Raw genomic sequence first — 21,254 nt, forward strand, 5'->3', positions numbered from 1 at the left:
TAAAGTTTTGTTTCTCTGCTTCAAACCAGCAAAGCCACAGGCCATGTTACAAGGAACACGTCTGCATTTCCATCTGTCAGCCTTTGCAGTGCAGGTGGAGAGCTGAGAAGATGTAGACGGAAGCCAGAAAGGACTGCAGTGAAGGGAAGAGCAATATTCTCCCAGCTTCCTAGGGGAGAGCAGGGAAGAGTCCTAGTGAATAAATCTAGAAGGTGTTGGATGTGGTAACCACCTTTGAGATTCGCCATGCCCATCGGCCAGTCCAACACTGTTCAACTTTATTTAACCCACTGTCTCCTGAACTTATTTAACTTTGCTGACCCAGCTTCTCACAGCACCTGTTAGCATCCTGCAGGATGCTGGGGAACCAACACTGTGGGAAATGCTGAGTTTAGGAATAGATTTAATCTGAAACCTGCTCTGAACTGAGCTGAAGGCATCAGGTTGCCACTTTGGACCTCAGTTTCTTCTAAATTTAAAAGGTACGTGGTCAGAATTGACCAAGCCCTTTCCAGCTGTACTCTTGAGCTTGGCTAAGGAATGAGAGCCGACGCCATGGATAGAAAGAAAATAGCCACAGACTCTCCTGTGAAACAGCAGCTTTTTAGGGTATTGCCTTTGCCAAAAGGGTTTTAAGGGGCTCTCCTAGCCAGCAAGAGGTGGCACAACAGAGGCTGAGAGGTTAGTTGTAGCCTCGGATGCAGAAAGAAGAGGAATTCTACACCGTGCAGAAGGCAGGGTTGACACATCTTAGCTCTGAAACGGTGTGCTGATTTAAATTTGTTTGATTCCAGGGAGTTCCCCTTGTGGCTCAGCAGGTTATGAACCCAACTAGTATCCATGAGGACACAGGTTCAATCCCTGGCCCCACTCAGTGGGTTAAAGATCCGACATTGCTGTCAGCTGTGGGCATAGGTCACAGACATGGCTTGGATCCTGCATTGCTGTGGCTATGGCGCAGGCTGGTACCTACGTCTTGGATTCGACCCCTAGCCTGGGAACTTCCATATGATGCAGGTGCGGCCCTAAAAATAAATAAAAAGAACAACAACAAAAAAACCTTGGTTGGCTCCAGCCAGCTACCCATGCTCCCTTCTACCCGTGCTCCCCACCTGTGCAAGCAGCAGCTTCAGCCACACAGGGCCTCTCTGCCTTTCCTGGCCTTGAAGGCTTGGTTTCCCCCAGGTTCTGACACATGCCATCTGGTTATGGCCTGTCATCTTTGCTGAGTCTTCCAAACGTTCACTGATTTTTCCTCCAGGAGCTCTTTGACTTGTTTTGGCTTTAAGCCATTGATTCATCCAAGTCTCACCATATTTACTTGTGGGAGTTTAACACACGCACACACCAGGAGTCAGCGTGAATAGTGCGGCTAAAAGACCTCAGGTCAAAGCGGGGTCCCAATTTTGCCATTTACCAACTGTGTGCAAGCCTCAGTTTCTCCATCTGGAAAATGGGGATAATTCCACTGACCTGGCAGGCTTGTCATAAGAATCAGAGGTCCTCTAGGTAATGCACCTTGCCTTTAGGATACAGCAGTTGCTTAACAAATAGCAAGGGACAACCACCAGTGTTGTCGCCATGTTTCGTGTCTCCTCCCTTTTGCATCTGCATTGGTAAGAATTGATATCGGGCTTGGTTTTAAAAAGGCAGTATTTTTTCTTTCCTCCCTGCACCTGCATCCAGCTTCCCCTCCCTGCCATGTTGGCTACCAAGCAATTACTACATATGCAGTTTGGGAAAAAGAAGCATTGCCCTCTGATCCACAGATGAAACGCCCTACCCGTGGACCAGATGTTCACTGGAGAAGCCTTTGATTTTTAATTTATTTATTCATTTATTTATTTAGTGCTGCTCTCTAAGCTGCCAGCACAGCGGCTGAAGGTAAGGCTGTGTGGGCCCAAGCATCCCAGCCAGCTCCGTTGGGAGGGCCTTTCAAATGCAAGGCTTGCTGCCTCTGTGCCAAGTGCTGGCCTCTGGGGCAGAGGGCTTGCTCTACACGCCCAGACTCCAACAGCAAGTATGGAAATGACACATCCCATAGCAGCCAGTGCCAGGCAGAGGCCAGAGTCAAGCTCTTTGGCACCCCTGTCTCCCTGACAGCAGGAAAGCAATGTCACCGTCTGTCTTGGGGCCCATATTCCAAAGCCCAAACTTTGGCGTTTCAGCTTGAAAGGGTCCAGGGTTTCGGGAGGAGCCATTTTCATCAGTTTGACCAGTGTTTATTTTACAAAGCTTGTTCCCACATGGCTGTGTACACATAATTTTGATTCATTCTGGTGAGAGTCAAGCAGATTCCGTGAGTCATATCTAGGCACTGCAATGAAGTCATGTATCGTTTCTCTGTTATTTATAAGCATCTCTGCATCACTTCTATTCCAAAGGCCTCACAGTCATTCATCGGGGTATCTTCTTAGCACCATGGGAGTGGGGTCAGTATGTGTAGGGTTGTTTTTTGTTTGTATGTTTCGCCACGCCCACGGCATGGGGACGTTCCCGGGCCAAGGGACGGAACCCACCGCTGCTGTGACAATGCTGGATCCTTAACCCACTGTGCTGCAAGTACACCAATAAGTGGTTTTAGTTGCATTTTCCTTAGGATTGTTTTCCACCTCTTGTACAATCTGGGTACAAACTTCCAACCCTTGGAGAAAGCAGGCAGATTCTCTTACAAGTACATATTCATGTGATTATATGTAACACCTTAAACAGACTCCTGAGCTGCTTAAGAACCTAGTTTATGGAGTTCCCGTTGTGGCTCACTGGGTTAAGAACCCAACGTAGTCTCCGTGAGGATGCAGGTTCTTTCCGGGACCTCGCTCAGTGGGTCAAGGATCTGGCATTGCCTTGAGCTGCGGTGTAGGCACAAAGGGATTTTTAAGACTTTTAGAAAGACCAGTGAATTCAGACTCGTGGATGAAGTATTGAGCTGTGGACATTTTTTCTCAGTTACTGTATCTCAGGTCAGCAATATGAAGTACTATTCCTACTGTTCTAGATGCTTTTTTTTTTTTTTTTTCAGTGTCATGGGCTCTTAAGGTAGGAAATAGTAAATCATGTGCCAGATACTTTTTTTTTTTGGTCTCTTTTGTCTTTTTGAGGGCCTTACCTGCAACATATGGAGGTTCCCAGGCCAGCGGTCCAATCGGAGCTGTTGCTGCCAGAGCTACAGCAACGCGAGATCCGAGCCGCGTCTGCAACCTACACCACAGCTCATGGCAATGCCAGATCCTTAACCCAGTGAGCGAGGCCAGGGATCGAACCCGCAACCTCATGGTTCTTAGTCGGATTCCTTTCCGCTGAGCCACGACGGGAACTCGTGTAATTTTTAAGTTTTTTTAATCATCTTGGAGTTAATGTGGGATTGTCCCCATATTACAAATAAGGAACTGGGGCTCAGCATCCCAGTGGTTTTTTTCCAAGAGATGTTATAAGAAGTGAGAATATCAGGACGCAAACCCACAGCTAGTTTTCAATTCCATCCCGGTTTCCACATTCCGTATGGCTCCCTTCTGTGATGGCTACAAAAACGCCTGTGTTCCCGGAATTCATATGGCATAAGGATATGGGGATGATTATTGTACAAATAGCCTGTGGTTAATTAAATATTTATGAGCAACGACAAACAGTTTCGCCCATGCCGGGCAACTTTATGTGGCCTCTTTTCAATTTTCTTCTTTGGGAGAAGAGGGGAAACGGGTCATGTCCTTTTCAGGTCTGCTGTTCAAATGCAGTGGAAAATATCCCCGGCCTGATGGCCATTCACAGCCCCGAGGGGAGAAGTCTGGCTTGACCTTCACGTAGGCAGCCCTCTGCATCTTTTTGGTTACAGTTTAGACATCCATTATTTCAGGAAGCATCCCCCTAAGGCTTCCCCTACCCCCGGATCACACTCCACTCCCCTGTCCCCAGCTCCCGAGGTTCTTACCTCGAATCGCATCTGTCACTGTGGTCTTCTCTTGGTTACCCATCTCCCTTCCCTGTTCGGCCTGGCTCTCCAAGAATGGGGACTGAGTTTTATCAACTGAGTCCCTCGTTAACCCAGCGAGTAGAACCACAGGAGGTACTCAAAACATACCTCTATTTTAAATTGTGTGTGTCTTGTATTTTGACTTGTGTATCCACTGCAGCGTGCACACCACTGAACTATTATTTCTACCCATCACCATGCAGGTGACCCATTTTGCCCTCCCCCTCACCCCCCCCCCCACCGCTCTCATAACCACTACTCAGTTCTCTGTAGCTGTGTGTTTGTATGATGTTGTATACGTGAAACGTATGTTACAGACCAGTGTTGCCTCGATAATGTTTGTAAGCAAAGAAAATGAATCATACAAGAAATAGCTTCTGGAGTTCTGGTTGTGGCTCAGCAGGTTAAGAACCCAACACGGTATCTGTGAGGATGTGGGTTCGATCCCTGGCATCGCTCAGTGGGTTAAGGTTTGGGCATTACTGTGAGCTGCGGCATAGGTTGCAGATGAGGTTTGGATCCAGCATTGCTATGGCTCTGGTGTAGGCCAGCAGCTACAGCTCTGTTTCAACCCCTAGCCTGGGAATGGCCATGAAAAGATTAAAAAAAGAAGAAGAAGAAGAAGAAGAAGAAGAAGAAGAAGAAGAAGAAAGAAATAGCTTCTGGATGCAGAACCCATGATGAAGGCCAGACAGAGCCCCCACCCCAGTGGCTTGCTTGACACGTCGGGGGCAGCTCACCTATGGCTGAACAATGGTTCCCGGAAACCCTGACTCCTGCGGGCTCAGGCTGGCCTCTCTTGGCCAAGTACGTGTTTGGCATTTTTGTCTGGCTCAAGGCAGACTTTTAAAATGTCACAATGTTGAAGGACATTGTCCCACCGGCTGCTGGCATGGGAGACAACCCGCCTTCATTAGTTCTGCTGTTCTTAAGGTGAAGACCCCTTTCCAGGCAGGGCAGTGGGAAGCACTTGCCAGCATGGTGACACTGGACAGACACATCACTTCGCAGGCCCTCACTTCTTCACCTGTCCAAAGGCTGCAGTAACGATCGGCCTGCCTTCTTTCTAAGGGTGTGGTGACGTCGGAAGAGACGGCGAAGCTCTGAAGGGCGGAAGCTGAGAATGAAGTTCATCGTCCTGGTGACGTGTTTGCTCATCAGTTTTGTTTGATTGGGATCCTGAGTCTTGGTTGAGTCAGGGGTTGGTGTAGTTAGTAAACATTATAGGATTCTGAAGAGGAAATCAAGCCGGGCATCCGCTTGTCAGTTTGCAAAGAGGTGCTGGAGGAGTTGCCTGGTGGTTCAGTGGGTTAAGGGCTAGGGATCTGGCATTGTCATTACTGTGGTTGGGTCACTGCTATGGCACGGGTTCAATCCCTGGCCTGAGAATTTCCTCATGCCTTGGGCATAGCAAAAAAAAAAAAAAAAAAAGGTGTTTGAATGGCTGATGGTCATTATGCCAATTTTGCTTGAAGGACTGATCTGGTGAAAGAGAACAAATAAATTGTGGCACGACGTAGAGGGGCCTGGCTGAGGAATGATGGTTTGTTCTTTAGACTCCCGAGATGCTGGAAGCCTTTGATTTTATGAAGTGATGTGGTAAAGCAGCGTTTTAGGCTGGCTTTTCTGAGAGACTCTGTCGTGGTCACTCCTGCACTGGCTCCCACTTGTCCTCAGCAGGACTCCCCCATCAGTGTGGTGCACTCAGGTGACAACATGGGCCAAAACAGATCCACTCAGCCCTGGGGGCACCTTCCTGAGACCTGGGGTGCGGGGGGACACCCAGGTCAGCCCTTCCTGCCAAAAGCAGCTTCCACCACATCCCTCAGTGGGTTAGAAGAATTTTCTGTGTAGGCAATGACACGAAATGCTGGCAAGCCACCTCTTCTGTGTAGACTCGAGGTCCTTCCACCTCCCTCCCCTGCTTAATTGTACGAGCTCACACCCTGGCACGTGCTCCGAAGCCCTCCAGCTGTCCCACACTCGAGTTCCTGCACAGCCCAGTCTTGTCACCTGCCTTTCTCTGGGTCATTTCCTCTGACACCCCCACCTCGTCTGCCTGACCCCATCCTGGCCCAGGCCTCCCTCCTCTGCGTCTCCTCGGTCGGTGCATATCCCCAATTTTGCAGGGATCACAATGGTGGGTGTGTCTTTGACAGAAGGACTTGGCAGAGACGGTTTCCCACTCAGTCAATATATGCTGAATTAATTAATATGTTCTTTTTTTTGTTTGTTTTTTGTTTTTTGTCTTTTTAGGGCCGCACCCACAGCACATGGAGGTTCCCAGGCTAGGGGTCGAATTGGAGCATAGCTGCCGGCCTATGCCAGAGCCACAGTAACTCGGAATCTGAGCCACATCTGTGACCTTACACCACAGCTCACAGCAACGCCAGGTCCTTAATCCACTGAACAAGGCCAGGGATCAAACCTGAAACCTCATGGTTCTTAGTCGGCAGGAATTCCTGAATTGATATTTTCAATAAAACCCATGAGATTGGGAAAAGTAGAGAAGGAAAAAAGTACAAGTCTGTTTCAGTTAGTGTGCACATAGTAGATGCTCAATAAATGTTGAATGAGCGAGGAAAAAAAGAGATGGGACAGGCAGGTTTTTTTAGTCACACCCACGGCATGCAGAAGTTCCCAGGCCGGGGAGTTCCCATTGTGGTGCAGCAGAAACAAATCTGACTAGTATCCGTGAGGATTTGGGTTCATTCCCTGGCCTCGATCAGTGGGTAGGGGATCTGGCGTTGCCATGAGCTGTGGTGTAGGTTGCAGATAATGGCTCGGATCCCGAGTGGCTGTGGCTGTGGTGTAGGCTGGCAGCTGTAGCTCCAATTTGACCCCTAGCCTGGGAACTTCCATATGTCTCAGGTGTGGCCCTAAAAAGCAAAAAAAAAAAAAAAAAGGAAGTTCCAGTGCCATAGCAGTGACACTACCAGATCCTTAACCCACTAGGCCGCCAGGGAACTCTGAAACGCAATTCAAACGTGAATTCCATGAGGCTCCATCATGGCCTATAATATAAGAGAGCAGGAAGATAGAGCAATTTGAGATGTTTCAGGACAAATAATTCCATCAATGTAGCAGTCTTTGTGCAGCTGGAGGTTGTACCCCAGCTAAGCTCTCAGAAGTGTGCCCACTGAATTGGGTCTAGGATGTTTATTGAAAATTGTTTTTAAAAGCAGAAATGTGGGAAATGGCTGAAATGTCCTTTAGCACAGGAATGCATAAATACACCGTGGTATCGTTACACAACCAATAAAGAGATTCCAGTGAATAAACTAGATATTGACATCTTCTCTTGGTAAAATTTTTTTTTTTTTTTTTTGGTCTTTTTAGGGCCACATGCAAGGCATATGGAAGTTCCCAGGCTAGAGGTCGAATTGGAGCTGTAGTAACCGGCCTGCACCACAGCCACAGCATTGCGGGATCTGAGGCACATCTGCAACCTATACCACAGCTCACGGCAATGCCAGATCTTTAACCCACTATATGAGGCCAGGTATTGATACTGCTTCCTCATGGATCCTAGTTGGGTTCATTAGGATGAGCCACGATGGGAGCTCTCACTTAGTTAAATCTCAAAGCCATAATAAAACTGGGTGAAAAGGTAAGGTATAATAGAAAATACGCCCTATAAAACATACCAAAAACACCATGTAATGTTTATTAATCTATGCATAGGGAAGAAAAATGGAAAACAGGCCAGGAAATGAAACCCAATCAATCTGGGACACTGGTTCTCCTTGGGGACGGGAGGGCTGGAATGAAATGGAGGAGCCTTTCATTTGACTGTGACACTTTATGAAAAGCAGCAAATGTGGCACTATATAAGCATTTATTAAGTCCAGGTGGCGGGTATTTGTTGTATTAGTTTCTGTACTTTTGTGTTGGTTTGAAATTGTTCACACTTTTAAAAATTGCATTCAAAGCAAACGAAGGAGCAGGCTGGATAATTGGGAAAATGACCCCATGTTTTTGCCTTTGGCCTTCCATCCTGGACAACTCCCTCTTTTTAATTAGCCTGGAAAGAGGGTGGAATCGTACCTGCCACTTAGGATTCACCAAGTCTTAAAAGCGTCACTTCTCAGCTCAGTCTCCAGAGGCTGATGGATCTGCTCTTGAGGCCTCGAGAGGCTTCAAAATGTGCATGAATATCTTTCATCATTGTTTACACTTCCAGACCCCACCTCTCATTTTTTCCTGAAGACTGGAGCATCTATCCTTAATTCTAAATCTCATTAGAAATAGTTTCTACAAGAAGATTTAAATGAAATTCTCTTTCACATGTGTGGCTGGAATCTGTTTTCCCAAATCTATCACTATAGCCTCTTGTTTTGTAACTCTGTAAGTTTTTCATTCCTTTCTCCCCCCAAAAGAAGTGATCAAATAATACCCTTGGGGTGAATTTTCTATTTCTAAAATTCCTTCTGTGTTTGAGGAACACTTTCAGTGCTGTGCTGGACTTAAACCGCTCCAGTCTCCCCAGCTCAGGAGGGCCAGTTGTGCTCATCTCGTCCCCACTGCTTGTTTGATGACATCACATCAGTAGTTTCAGATCGACCACAATGGGAGTGTTTACACCAAGGGAATTGCTCTGCTATCTAGGTTTTCCAGGTTCTTTTCCCCACTTGAGAGCTGGTGGTTAAAACATTTACCAGCCTACCACTAGGGGGCGCAGCAGTTTTCTGAGTTTGCAGGGCAATTAGCATTTTCCTCATTTTATACAGGTAGAAACCAAAAAGTCAGAAAAGAAAAAAGTCTTGGTCTCAATCACAGAACTCCAGAGAGGCATCTGGGGGGCCTCTGGTCTGTGTGGTGTGGCTGAAGAAGCACTGGCTTTGGAATTTAGGCAGATTGGAGTTTGAATCAGGTGGATCTGCTCTCGTCCTGTGCACCCTTCTTGAGTCTGACCCAGCCCCCCACCTCAGTTTCCCCACCTATAAAATAAGGATGCCAGTATTGAGCTTATCAGTACATGAGAACTCTAACAAAGCACAAAGGAGATATGCCATAGAGGTAATTTGCCCTTCTGGGGTACAAATTCAGATCTCTGTGTATCACCCCATTCTTCCTATAACCTATATATAACTACATGTATATATTCACACATATGTATTCTCACACACGCACACACATACATATAATGATTTCAATTCTACCTGACCAAGCACCTTTCACTAGATAGTTAATATCCTTTTTCTCCAAATATATGCCCCTGGAAAAAGTTAAAAAGTCTCAGTGCTGACATTTATGTGTGATTTGGGGAATCAGTTTCTTTCCAGCGATCTGAGATGTGTATGTACTAGGTATCAACTGAGATCATTTTTCAACAGCCTGGAGTTTTCTCCACGGACTGTTCTGCTGAGCTAAGCTTCCTGAAGAGGATTGATTTGGGAGCCCATGGGTGCCACAATTTCATCCACCAAATTAACTGCAGTGGCCTGCAGGGACATTGTGCTGGCTGTTCGTGTTCTGTGCCCTGTCCTCACTCTGCAGGCTCTCACCCACCCAAGCGTAGACATTTGTTCCGAAGCCACGCAGCTGAGCCAAAATCTTTCTCTTTAGACGTTCATTAGTTAATTAATTTTTACCTGCATAATACCTTTGGTTGTTTGGACATTTTTTAAAATAGAGAAGTGTATACAATGGCAATTTCCCTTCCTACACAAACCCCCATTCACTCAGGTTCCTCCTCATAAAAATGAACCCCAAAAAAGAAGGTGGAGAGGAGGAGGCGGAAGCAAGCAGCCTCTGAGTCTTAGTTTCTCAGGAACCCAAAGGCTCTTGGGGCCCATCTTGAACTCCCAGCATCAGCACAACTTTGGCCATAGTTTATGTCTGCATTGATTGTGTTGGACCAAAGGAGGCTATTGAGATCAGGGATGTGCAATGTGCTCATGTAATTTGTCAGTAAGTGCAAAGCAAATGGGCAGAGACACACCCAGAATAAAGTCAGGAAGGATCTGTTTTTTTCCATGAAGATAAACGGCCCATGTTGCTGGCATTAGCTAACCCGAGGTGGGTCACGGTTTATCTGAGAAAAAAACGAAAGAGAGAACCTGTACTTGTAGGGGAAGTACCATGGGTCAGGTGCAATACTAGGTTTTTTGGGTGGTGTTTTTTTTGTGTGTGTGTGTGTGTGTGTGTGTGTGTGTGTGGTGGTGGTGGTAAAATATAACATAAAAATGCCATTGTAACTCTCTTCAGGGCATCATTAAGGAACAGTTGGAGGTCCCTGGTGGCCTAGCAGTGAAAGATCTGGTGTTTTCACTCCTGTGGCTTGGGTTTGATCCCTGGCCCAGGAATTTCCACGTGCCACAGGCATGACCAAAAAAATAAATAAATGTGCAGTTCAGTGGCATTAAGTACATTCACATTGCTATGCAACTATTGTCCCCATCCATCTCTGGAGGATGCTGGACTCCTTTGCCCGTCTCCCCTGGCCCTTGAAGCGGCCAGTGAGGTCTGTATTAATGTTCTTCTTACAATAAGGGTATTTCAGGGAGATGGTTTAACATCATACCGAGTACCTGGCTGAGCCTGGGGTTGAACTCTGGTGTGTTCTTCTCCGAAACACACGGACTGGCATGCTCGGCTCGCCCTCTCTCACTGTCGTTTTTTTGTTTTTTTTTTCCCTTCTCTTCCACTCTATGCTGTTGTCCAGGGGTAATCCTACTGCTTCTGGACAAGCTGCGGAAGATGAAGTGGGAGCAGATGTGGAGGCTGACGGCAGAGCGGGAGCTGATGGGCATGCTGTCCACATCCTTAGCTGACCAGGTAAGTGGCCCACTGAGAAGGCACGGTGATTCCCAAGCAGCCTGGTGCTCTGTCTGCGACCTGCAGGTGGCTGGGTCAGCATTGTTTTTCCAGCTGTCGTGGGACTGTTCACCTGGATAGATCTGCCTGGTCCTTGCTGGCCTGACAGCAGCACCCTCCCCTTCGTTCATCCCCTTATTCATCCGTGTGCTTGTTCAGAAGACTTTCCCCACCCACTGTTCCTGCCAGGGACAGGGTTCAGAAATACAGTCACAGAGGTAACGGAAGGCCACCCTCCCGGGCCTCAGAGAGCTCATAGCTGATGGAAGCAGACTCCTAAATCAACCATAATTCGCTGTGTTTGAAAAGGAGGTTGCCCTCTGCATGTGGGTGAAGAGGACCCCCCACTGAGATGCCAGAATAGGCTGAGATGCATTTCCCGGACAAGATTCTCTTTGCTTTCCTGGCAAATGGGGTCGTATAAAGCAAAGCCTTGTGCTTAGATCCTGTACCATGACTCCATCCTCAAGGGCAGTGCATTTAAATAGAAGGGACAGACCTCCTTGGCTGGTGAAACCAGCTTTTAATCCAGGCAATCTGAGAAAGTCCATGAACTCCACCAAGCCCTTAACATACATTCATATAAACCCCATTTCTCATTCTTGCAATGAAAGGCAGGGACCTGAGCCTTTGACCTTGAATCTATCAGGGTCGCCTATTTGGAGATTTTGCGTTCCCCGTGGTAGAAGTGGCCGCCTCGAAATGCAAAGATGCTTTCTCTGAGTTTTCTGCATTTTACCCTTTGCTGTGCCGCCCAAAAACAAGCTCATGCTCCATGTTTTTGTTCAGCATTCGATTGTCTGATTTGTCAAATTCTTGCCAAGTTTTCTAATCCAGAGGAAATAAGAAACCGTCGGGTTACTTTACTCTTTTTTCTTAGCGTTGTTTTAGTCAGTATTTCCCAAGCAGCCAGAAACTAATTTCCTTTTTCAAACATGAGGTATGGTCTAATGAATGAGTTAAAAATTACCCAGGTAGCTGTTTTAAACCTGAAGGGAAGCTTGTCCTCCATCGTCGTATTTCAAGCCAGGTCACAATGACTTGAGTGTGTCCCCAAAAGCCAGCAATTGCACGTCCCCGTCCAATGAGGATAGTTTATTCAGCCATCTCTTTCTGCAAAGGCCCATAATTCACCTCCCGGCACCACCTGTCAGCAGCTAGTTAATAAGTATGGCCGGGCTGGTGCGAGAGCTTGGAGAAGAGCTGGAAAAAGGTAAAGCCTCCCTAGAAAAGTCAGAGCTGGATTTGGACGTGGGGAGCGCATCCACAGGCGCCCTGGCCTGCGGGACTCCCGGGCGCATCCATCACTGAGTCTGCCCAGAGCCCCAGGAAATGCTGCCGAAGCAGGATCTATCATTTGTCTCAGCCCCTGCCTGAATGAGCACAGCAACTTGTCATCACGCTGTTTCCTCTCCAGGAGGCTCAGAACGGATGACTCGAGGCCCCTCGGTGAGGTGAGAAGAGGGGTGGAAAAGTGACTTCATTTATTAGATGCCGGCTTGGCTGGAAAGGACACTCCCCGTCTGCCCCCACGTCCCTTGGCAGGACAGTGCTTGCTGCGACCAGCAGGACCCGTGAGCTTTAAGTCAGCGTGGGGCGCTGCCCCATCTCTATCTGAACATGATTGCTTGGTTTCTAGCAATAAAAGGCGAGGGCCCTGCTCCGTGGTGCAGGCCAACCTATGCTCAGAGCAGGAGGCTCAAGAGAGATTGCACAGAAGCCGCGGTGCCTAGAGAGCCAGCCTCACAAGCTGAACCCACCTGACTGTTTTAATTATGTTTCTGGCTTTTATCCCCCAGGATATTTTCAACGCTGTCATCAAACAAAACCCCTTCCTTGTGTATCAGCTCCCCTGCTTCTGGAATGTGCAGCTGTCGGACCACACCCGCTCCGAGCAGTGCTACAGAGACGTGTCTGATCTAAAGGTAGAGTGAGGGGGGCCCTGGTGGGCATCTTCTCACCCCCCTAACCCCCAGCTGGGATGAGGTCCCCATGGAGACAGAGGGAAGCTGGATGGGGGTGATTGACCGGGAGCTTTGTGTGCAGCGTGGTGAGAGAGAGAAGGGTGCAGAAGTGCAAAAAGGATGTGCTTTTCTTCTTTGTTTTGTTTTGTTTCCCTCCCCGCCTTGTTTGGGCTTTCTGGGAAGCATACGGCCTCCCCGCACAAGAGCCACCTTGTGTGGTTGTTCTTCCCGCCACCTGCTGCTGGCTGTTTTGGTTCCTGTCAGCTCCCCAAATCCAGTCATTCCGTTCAAACAAAAACATTTATTGAGGGCCTACTCTGTGCCAGGTGCTGCAGATATGGGTGTGCATAACTTCTTTTCTGCTGTCAAATCCTTCTTGGCGTAGAGGAACAGAGACACATGTAAGGAGATAAATGCAAAACGAATGTGCTATGATGGTGGTGGATGAGGTGAGCTACTAGCATAAACGGCTTATTCTACCTCGGAGAGAAAGGATGGTGACAGAAAAGCTCTCAGGCCTCTAAGTACCAAGCACAGTGGTAGGGCCTGGCAGTAGATAGATGAGGAAGAGGTGTATCAGTCACCTACTGCCACAGATAATGCTGTGTAACAAGCTATTCTAATAGGGGCTTAAATCATGAACTGTGTATTTAGTTGATGAGTTTAGAGGTTGGCCGGATGGTTGTCCGATATTCACTGGCTTAACCAAATGTCTGTGGTCAGCTTTGGCTGGGGTGACTGGTGGCTAGGGCAGCTTGGTTCTCCTCCAGTAGGCCATCCTGGCTTGTTCTCATGGCAAAGCAGAGGCAGAAGAGGAAGTCCTCACACACACAAAGAAACCCGAGTCCTTGTTGCTGATATCCTTTTAGCTAAAGTAACTGTATTAGAATTCCCTACCCATCGTAATAAAGGCGTGAAGAACTGGCCTCAGCTATTAAATGACTGATGAATGATTTGAACCCAGGCCTGTCTGACACCAAGTGTGTTTGCCCTCTGGCTGTAAGAGAGAGGAAGTAGATACATGCATCCATCGAGAGTTTTATTTCATTGAAAATTTATAGCCAGTGCCCAGGTGACAATGTGGTAACCACAATTGCAAATTTTAAAAAGGAAAGAGGGATCCAAATCTTGCTTTTCTAATCAGTCTTTTCTAATTGGCTTCTGGTCTGTGTCTGCATTATGTGCATATCATGTCTTATTTGTAGCCACACTCTACATGGAATTTTGTACTCTTCCATTGCATAGCCGTTCCTATCTCCTTAATTGTTTTCAAAATTTCGTAAATATAAACTGTGTTGTAATGAACAGTTCAAAGTTCACACCTTCTTGGGAGTGAAATCACAGAGAAAAGAAAAAGAGGACTTTTCGTAACGCACTTTCGGTTCATTGCAAAATACGTACAACAGAAGTGCCTGTGTTATTCATTCTTTCAGTCAGCATCTATGCAGTTCCTTCAGTGTGTCATGTATTTGTTAGCCTAAGAAAAATGGATGAAATGCATGGGAGTATTTCCAAGAACATCATGAACTAAAAGTTCAAAGGGGAGGAAAATAAAACCAACCCTATAAAGAAGACCTAAAAATGTTGCATGAAAAATGTTAATGTTTTGAAAGCATGGTCTTATAAAGTACATGGCGTAAGCAGAGGCCAGGAGACAAAGACAAAGTGCAGCTCCAGGAGGATTAGCAAAAACCAGCTGCATCTGACGTTTGCTGGATATTTGCTGATCCTTGGTGGCGAGGCACCTGTTTTAAAGGTAGGTAACTATATGATTATTTTCCAAAGAAGGGAATGCTTTCATGAACTGGGAAAACAGACCTAAACCAAAATCAGGCAAACCGCATGTCAAATCATTCTCTTGAAATGCTGTGAGTAGGAACCTAGGCTGCAACAGGAAAAAAGACAAATAGGAGACCCTGGCGTAAAGTCAGGATCCATGCAGAATGATGTCATCAGTGGATAAAAAGTTTAAAATCCCATGGTGTCAAGGATACAATAGAGGCTGTTGCCTGTTTCATTCTTTGCTTTTGGTGGAATAAGGAAAAAATGTTTCTCCTGAAAATTTCTCATTTCAAGCTCATGCGTATATATTATTTAGGGGGCTAAAATTGTATGTGTGGGGCAGAAATATAAAGGAAAAAACGAAAAAATTCCAAACCTCTGTAAGAAACAAACAGAGGTCTGATCTGGAAGAATATTCTTAAAAACAAGACTTCAGAATTTTTGTGTGTTTGTGTGGGTCTTTTTAAGGCCACACCTACAGCATATGAGATTCCAAGGCTAGGGGTCAAATTGGAGCTGTAGCTGCTGGCCTACACCACAGCCGCAGCAAAGCCAGATCCAAGCTGCATCTTTGACCTACACCACAGCTCACAGCAACACCGAATCCTTAACCTGCTGAGCAAGGCCAGGGATCAAATCTGCATCCTCATTCCTTTCCGCTGAGCCACGACAGGAACTCTAGGACTTCAGAATTCTTTAGGTGGAGTTTCTACACAAATGAGTTCTCAATCAGTAATCACTGAACACACAAGGAAATAAACTACCATGAGAGAGGGCAGAACTGTAGACTATAGAATTAAATCTCAAAGACTGCCTGTATTACTCATCAAGTATGAAATGTAAGCGTTTGTATTATGTAAGAAGTAAAAAAGGATATTGAAAGTAGATGGAGGAATAAGAGATTCTCAAAGATAAAAAGACCTATTTAGATCAACTAGGACTTTTATAAGTGAAAAATATAACTATTTCAATTAGAAATTAATGTGTTACAGCAGTAGATTAAACCCAGCTAAAGAGAGATTTAGTGAACAGGAAGAGATACCTGAAGAAATTACCCAAAAGACAGCACAGTGGGGAAAAAAAAAAAGAGATAGAAAAACAGAGTGAAGTTAAGATATTGGGATCTGTCTGATTAGATTGTCAAAAAGGAGATAATAGAGAAAATCATAAGTGAGGCATTGTTGGCTGGGATGGTGAGTGGGAATTTTTCAGAGCTGTTAAAAGGTATTCATAGATACAAGAGGGATTATATTTTACTAAGCAGTGTAAATAAAGAGAAAGTCATATTTAGATCTGCAGTAGCCAGAAGGAAAAGACAGATTTGCTACAAAGAAATCCCACGTGTATAGTGAGAGTTCCAACAGCAGTGGAAGCCAGAAATGAGTAGAAAGAGTATCTTCAGTGTGCTAAGAAACAATAATGACACATTGTATACCTAGCAAAACATCATTCAAGCATGAGAGAGGAATAGCCTGATGAGTAAAAACAGGGAGACTTTATCACCAACCTACTTAAACAAAGAAACTTCCAAAGGATGTACTTTGGAATCCTTTAGAAAATGATTCTGGATTCAAAACAGAATATTGGACAAATTAGAAATATGATGGAACTCAACAGTTTCTAAATAATAGCAATAATATAATAATATAATTTGTTGGTTTAAAAAGTTATACCTGGAAGTTACCTTCATGGCTCAGCAGTAAATGAACCCATCTAGGATCCATGAGGATGCAGGTTCGATGCCTGGCCTCACTCAGTGGGTTAAGGATCCCAAGTTGCCCTGAGCTGTGGTATAGGTAGCAGATGCAGCTTGGATCTGGGTGTTGCTGTGGCCAGGCTGGCAGTGTAGCTCCAATTTGACCCCTAGCCTGGGAACTTCCATATGCCATGGGTGCAGCTTTAAAAAGCACAAAAATAAAAAATAATAAAAAAATTGTTACACCAGAAATATCAGAAATGACATCACATGGTGATATACATTAAAGTACTCTGAGACCATTATTTTGTTGAGGATGAAACAGTAACTGTAGCCACTAAGCTAAGTATACTTGCTAACCTTTCAAGGTTAAGCTCTAAAAAAATTGGAGAAAGGGGTGGGATGGAATGGAACAAGAAGCAAAACAACCAACCAAATACATCAATCATGTAAAAGAAAAATTAGAATACAAGAAAAGAAAAGAGGAATGAAAGCACAGGAAAAGTAGGAGGAAACAAAATAAGTCGAAATGATAAAAATTAGTTCAAATAGATCAATAGTCAGATAAACTTTTACCCCAGAGAAGATAGGTTGTCAAACTGAATAAACAGGAAGCACTATCCAACATATGCTATTTTTGAGAGACATGTCTGATTCAAAACAACCCAGAAAAGTTGTCAATAAAATTATGAGAAAAGACTATCAGGCAGATGTCAGCCAAAAGAAAACTAGGTAACTTGCCTTATATCAGACAAAGCATTGGTAGGTATGGATTTGTCACAGTTTACAAAGAGAAAGTTAACCAAGAAGATATAAGGATTTCTAAACTTGCATGCATGTCATGCTATAGTGTGTGTATGTGTGTGTGTGTGTGTGTGTGTGTGTGTGTGTGTGTGTGTGTGTGTATACAAAGCTGAATAGAAGTCCAGAGGAAAACTGACAATCATAGTAGGATATTTTAACATATCCTTTTCAGGCATTGAAAGATCAAACATGAAAAAAATGATATATATCCTTCTCAAGCTCATGTGGGATATTAAAAAGTAACCATGGGAGTTCCCATTGTGACTCAGTGGGTTAAGAACCTGACTAGTATCCACGAGGATGTGGCTTCAGTCTCTGACCTCACTTAGTGGGTAGGAGGTCCAGCGTTGCCATGAGCTATGGTATAGGTTGTAGACGTGATTGGATCTTGGATGTGGTGTTGCTGTGGCTGTGGCATAGGCAGGCAGCTTCAGCTCACATTTGGCCCTTAGCCTCGCAACTTTCATATGCTGTAGGTTCAATCCTTTAAAAAAAAAAAAGCAAAAAAGGAAAAAAAAAGTAACCATGTACTAGACCACAGAACAAATCTCGGCACATTTCAAGAAATCATACCAAATTACTTATGGTTCTAAACAGCGATCATAATTGCAACTGAAAAGTACTTAGAACCGAATGAAAATAAAAACAATACACGTCAAAATTAGTGGAATGAAACAAACATGCAGGTAAACTTATAGCCTTAAGTTCTTATTTTAAAAGAAAGCCTGGAAGTTCCTGTCGTGGCACAGCGGAAACGAATCCTACTAGGAACCATGAGGTTGTGGGTTTGACCCCTGGCCTTGCTCAGTGGGTTAGGGATCCGGCATTGCCATGAGCTGTGGTGTAGACCGCAGACCCGGCTTAGATCTGGCGTTGCTGTGGCTGTGGCATAGACTGGCAGCTATAGCTCCGATTTGACCTGGGAATCTCCATATGCTGCAGGTGTGGCCCTAAAAGAAAGACCAAAAAAAAAAAGAAAAAGAAAAAGCCTGAAAATTAAGAAGCCAAGTTTACAACTTAAGATCATATATGAAGAACATTAGTATAAATTCGAAGAAAGTAAAAGGCAAGGCATAAGAAAGACAGGAGCAGAAATTGATCAACAAATTCTTCAACGAACTTAAAAGTTGATTCTTTGCAAGAGACCAATAAAGTAGACAAAGCTACAGAAGGACTCAATGAGAAAAAGCCAAGGGAACTCAGTAGTAAATCAATCACGCTGATTAATTTATTCATCCTTTAAATAGTTTTGAGCCCAGTGATTCTTCTGAGTTCTAGGAATACAACAAAGATGAAAGCAAACAAAAGTTTCTCTTTTGTGGAGCTTTCGATTGAGGAGCTAAAGCAGAATTATAGGAGATAATAAGAGAATACTGTGAACAAAATTATGTCAATAAATTTGAAAAGTGTGAAAGGAATGTATTCCTAGAATGCATAATTTATCAAAACTGACTTAAGGAGAAAATACAGTCTGGATTCCTTTCTCGTCGTTAAACCTTCTTTCAAAGAAAATAGTACTCCCTGGATAGTAAGAAGAGAGACATCCTCCTGTTTCTTTTTTTTTAATCAAAAGATATTCCAATGTTAAGTCAACTTTTCCAGGGAATTGGCAAAGGGGAATACTTTTTAACTCATTCATTGAGTCCCTAATATCCTTGATACCAAAACCAGACAAGGAGATAACACGAAAGGAAAACTACAGGCCTGTATCAGTCATGAATATTGATGCAGAAATCTTAAGCAAAATAGTAGCAGGCTGAATCCAGCCATGTAGAAAATAGATCATATATCAGGGCCAGGTTGAGTTTACTCCAGGAAAGACAAGTGATCTAACATTGAAAAATCCACAGGTATAAAAAAAAAAGGGGGAGGGTTTCCCATCGTGGCGCAGCAGAAATGAACCCAACTAGGAACCATGAGGTTGCAGGTTTGATCCCTGCTCTCGCTCCGTGGGTTAAGGATCCAGCGTTGCCATGAACTGTGGTGTAGGTCACAGGCACAGCTCGGATCTGGCATTGATGTGGCTGTGGCAGTGGCATAGGCCAGCAGTCTACCCCTAGCCTGGGAACCTCCATATTCCACGGGTGCAGCCCTAGAAAAAAAACAAAAAATAAAAAAAATAAAATAGTGAAAAGAAAAAAAAAGACAAAAGTGTAAAAGACATAAAGTCATTTCAGAGAATTGCAAAGAAAATGGCCAATAAACACTTGAAAAGACATACAACTGCTTTGTCAATCAGGGAGGTGAAAATTAAGACCACAGATAATTTGGCACCCACCAAATTGGAGGAGTGTTACCGTAAAGTTTCTAAACTGTTTTTATTTTATTTTATAGTTGACTTACGTTGTTGTGTTAGTTTCAGGTATACAGCAAAGTTAATCAGTTACACTTAAACATATACATATATCCATTCCTTTTCAGATTATTTTCCCATACAGGTTATTCCACAGTAGATTTCCCTTGTTACTTACCTATTTTATATATAGTAGTGTGTATATGTTGATCCCAGACTCCTTATTTATCCCTCCCTCCACCTTTTCCGCTTTGGTAACTATAAATTTCGTTTCAAAATCTTTGAGAATGTTTCTGTTTTGTGAATAAGTTCTTTTGTATCATTTTTATTAGATACCGCATATTAGTGGTCTTGTGACTTTTCCCTTCTCTATGGCTTAATGTCACTTAGTATGATAATTTCTAGATCCATCCATGTTTCTGCAAATAGAATTATTTCATTCCTTTTCATGGCTGAGTAATATTCCATTGTATATATATACCACATTTTCTTTGCCCATTCTTCAGTTGATGGATATTTAGGTTGCTTCCATGTCTTGACTACTGTAAATTGTACTGCTATGAACATTGGGGGTGCATGTATCTTTTCAACTTATGTTTTTCCCCAGATACATGCCCAGGAGTGGGATTGCTGGATCATGTGCTGTTCTATTTTTAGTTGTTGAAGGAACCTCCGTGCTGCACTGATTTACATTCCCACCAACAGGATAGGAGGGTCCCCTTCTCTCCACACCCTCTCCAGCATTTATTGTTTGTAGACTTTTCAGTGATGGCCATTCTGTCTGGTATGAGGTGATACATCATTGTGGTTTTGATTTGCATTTCTCTAATAATTCGTGATGTTGAGCATCATTTCGTGTGCTTCTTGGTTATCTGTCTTCTTTAGAGACATGTCCATTTAGATCTTCTGGCCATTTTTTAATTGTTTTTTGTTTGTTTGTTTTTGCTATGAAGCTGTATGAGCTGTTTGTGTATTTTAGAGATTAATCCCTTGTCAGTTGCTTCATTTGTAAAGAATTTCTCCTATTTCATGTGTTGTCTTTTTTAATGGTTTCCTCTGCTGTGCAAATCTCCTATACTGTTGACAGGAGTGTAAATGGATACAACCAACTTGGAAAACCACTTTGGCACCATATCGTAAAATCGAAAGAGTATCTTTTTACCTCTGGGCTTGGATGTGAGTGGTCAAACACTGAGAAGGGATGGCTTCCTACAGAAAGCATTCCACCAGCTGTCAGTGGGCAAATGATGACAGATTGAAGCCAGCCCTTGTGCCCTCATAATAAATGACATTGTTTGACTAGGCAGGGGCATAGGAGACTCTCAGACCCTCAAGTCTTTTTTCATATCAAAAATAAACACATAAAACTTTCATAAAAATCAGTGCAACTGAAAACATGGGCAGGCCTTAAAAAAAGGACATTCTTATGCAGGAAGGAAGAAGGAAATTCTTACATCTTAAACATGAATGACCATTGAATTCATACTAAGTGAAATACTCTAAACACAGAAGGACAAAAATTATATGATTTCCTCTTATATGAGATAGCCAAGTTCATAGACACAGAAAGTAGAATAAAAGTTACCAGGAACAGGGGCGAAGGAAGAATGTGGAGTTAATGGGTACAGAGTTTCAGTACAGGGTGATGAAAAAAGTTCTGGAAATGGATCGTGGTGATGGTTGTACAATAGCGTGAACCTACTTAAGGGCACTGGACTATGCACTTTAAAATGGTATAAAATGGTAAATTTTGTGTATTTTTAACCACATATTTTTTTTAAATCTGATGGGTAGAGGGACCTTGGGAAGTGTCCTATGAAATTGATTGTTCTTAGGAGGATGAGTTTGAGATTCATTAAAGAAACCAGTCATAAGTAAGCCCACATATTTGGCATGGTACCTGAGAGCCCCTAAATTGGCAGCCAC

At 44.2% G+C, this 21,254-nt stretch overlaps 1 protein-coding gene across 2 annotated transcripts in view; it reads left to right on the top strand.

Annotated features, from left to right (window-relative positions):
- LARGE1 (LARGE xylosyl- and glucuronyltransferase 1) overlaps window positions 1-21,254 on the top strand; it is a 604,219-nt gene that overhangs the window by 503,291 nt on the left and 79,674 nt on the right. For both annotated transcript variants that reach the window (XM_047786443.1, XM_047786442.1), the window contains exons 8-9: window positions 10,638-10,750; window positions 12,589-12,714. In XM_047786443.1, the coding sequence (XP_047642399.1) occupies window positions 10,638-10,750; window positions 12,589-12,714 (239 nt within the window). The remainder of the gene's footprint in view (window positions 1-10,637; window positions 10,751-12,588; window positions 12,715-21,254) is intronic.

This window comes from Phacochoerus africanus, chromosome 7 (assembly GCF_016906955.1).
Source record: "Phacochoerus africanus isolate WHEZ1 chromosome 7, ROS_Pafr_v1, whole genome shotgun sequence".
NCBI classification, from domain to species: Eukaryota; Metazoa; Chordata; class Mammalia; order Artiodactyla; family Suidae; genus Phacochoerus; species Phacochoerus africanus.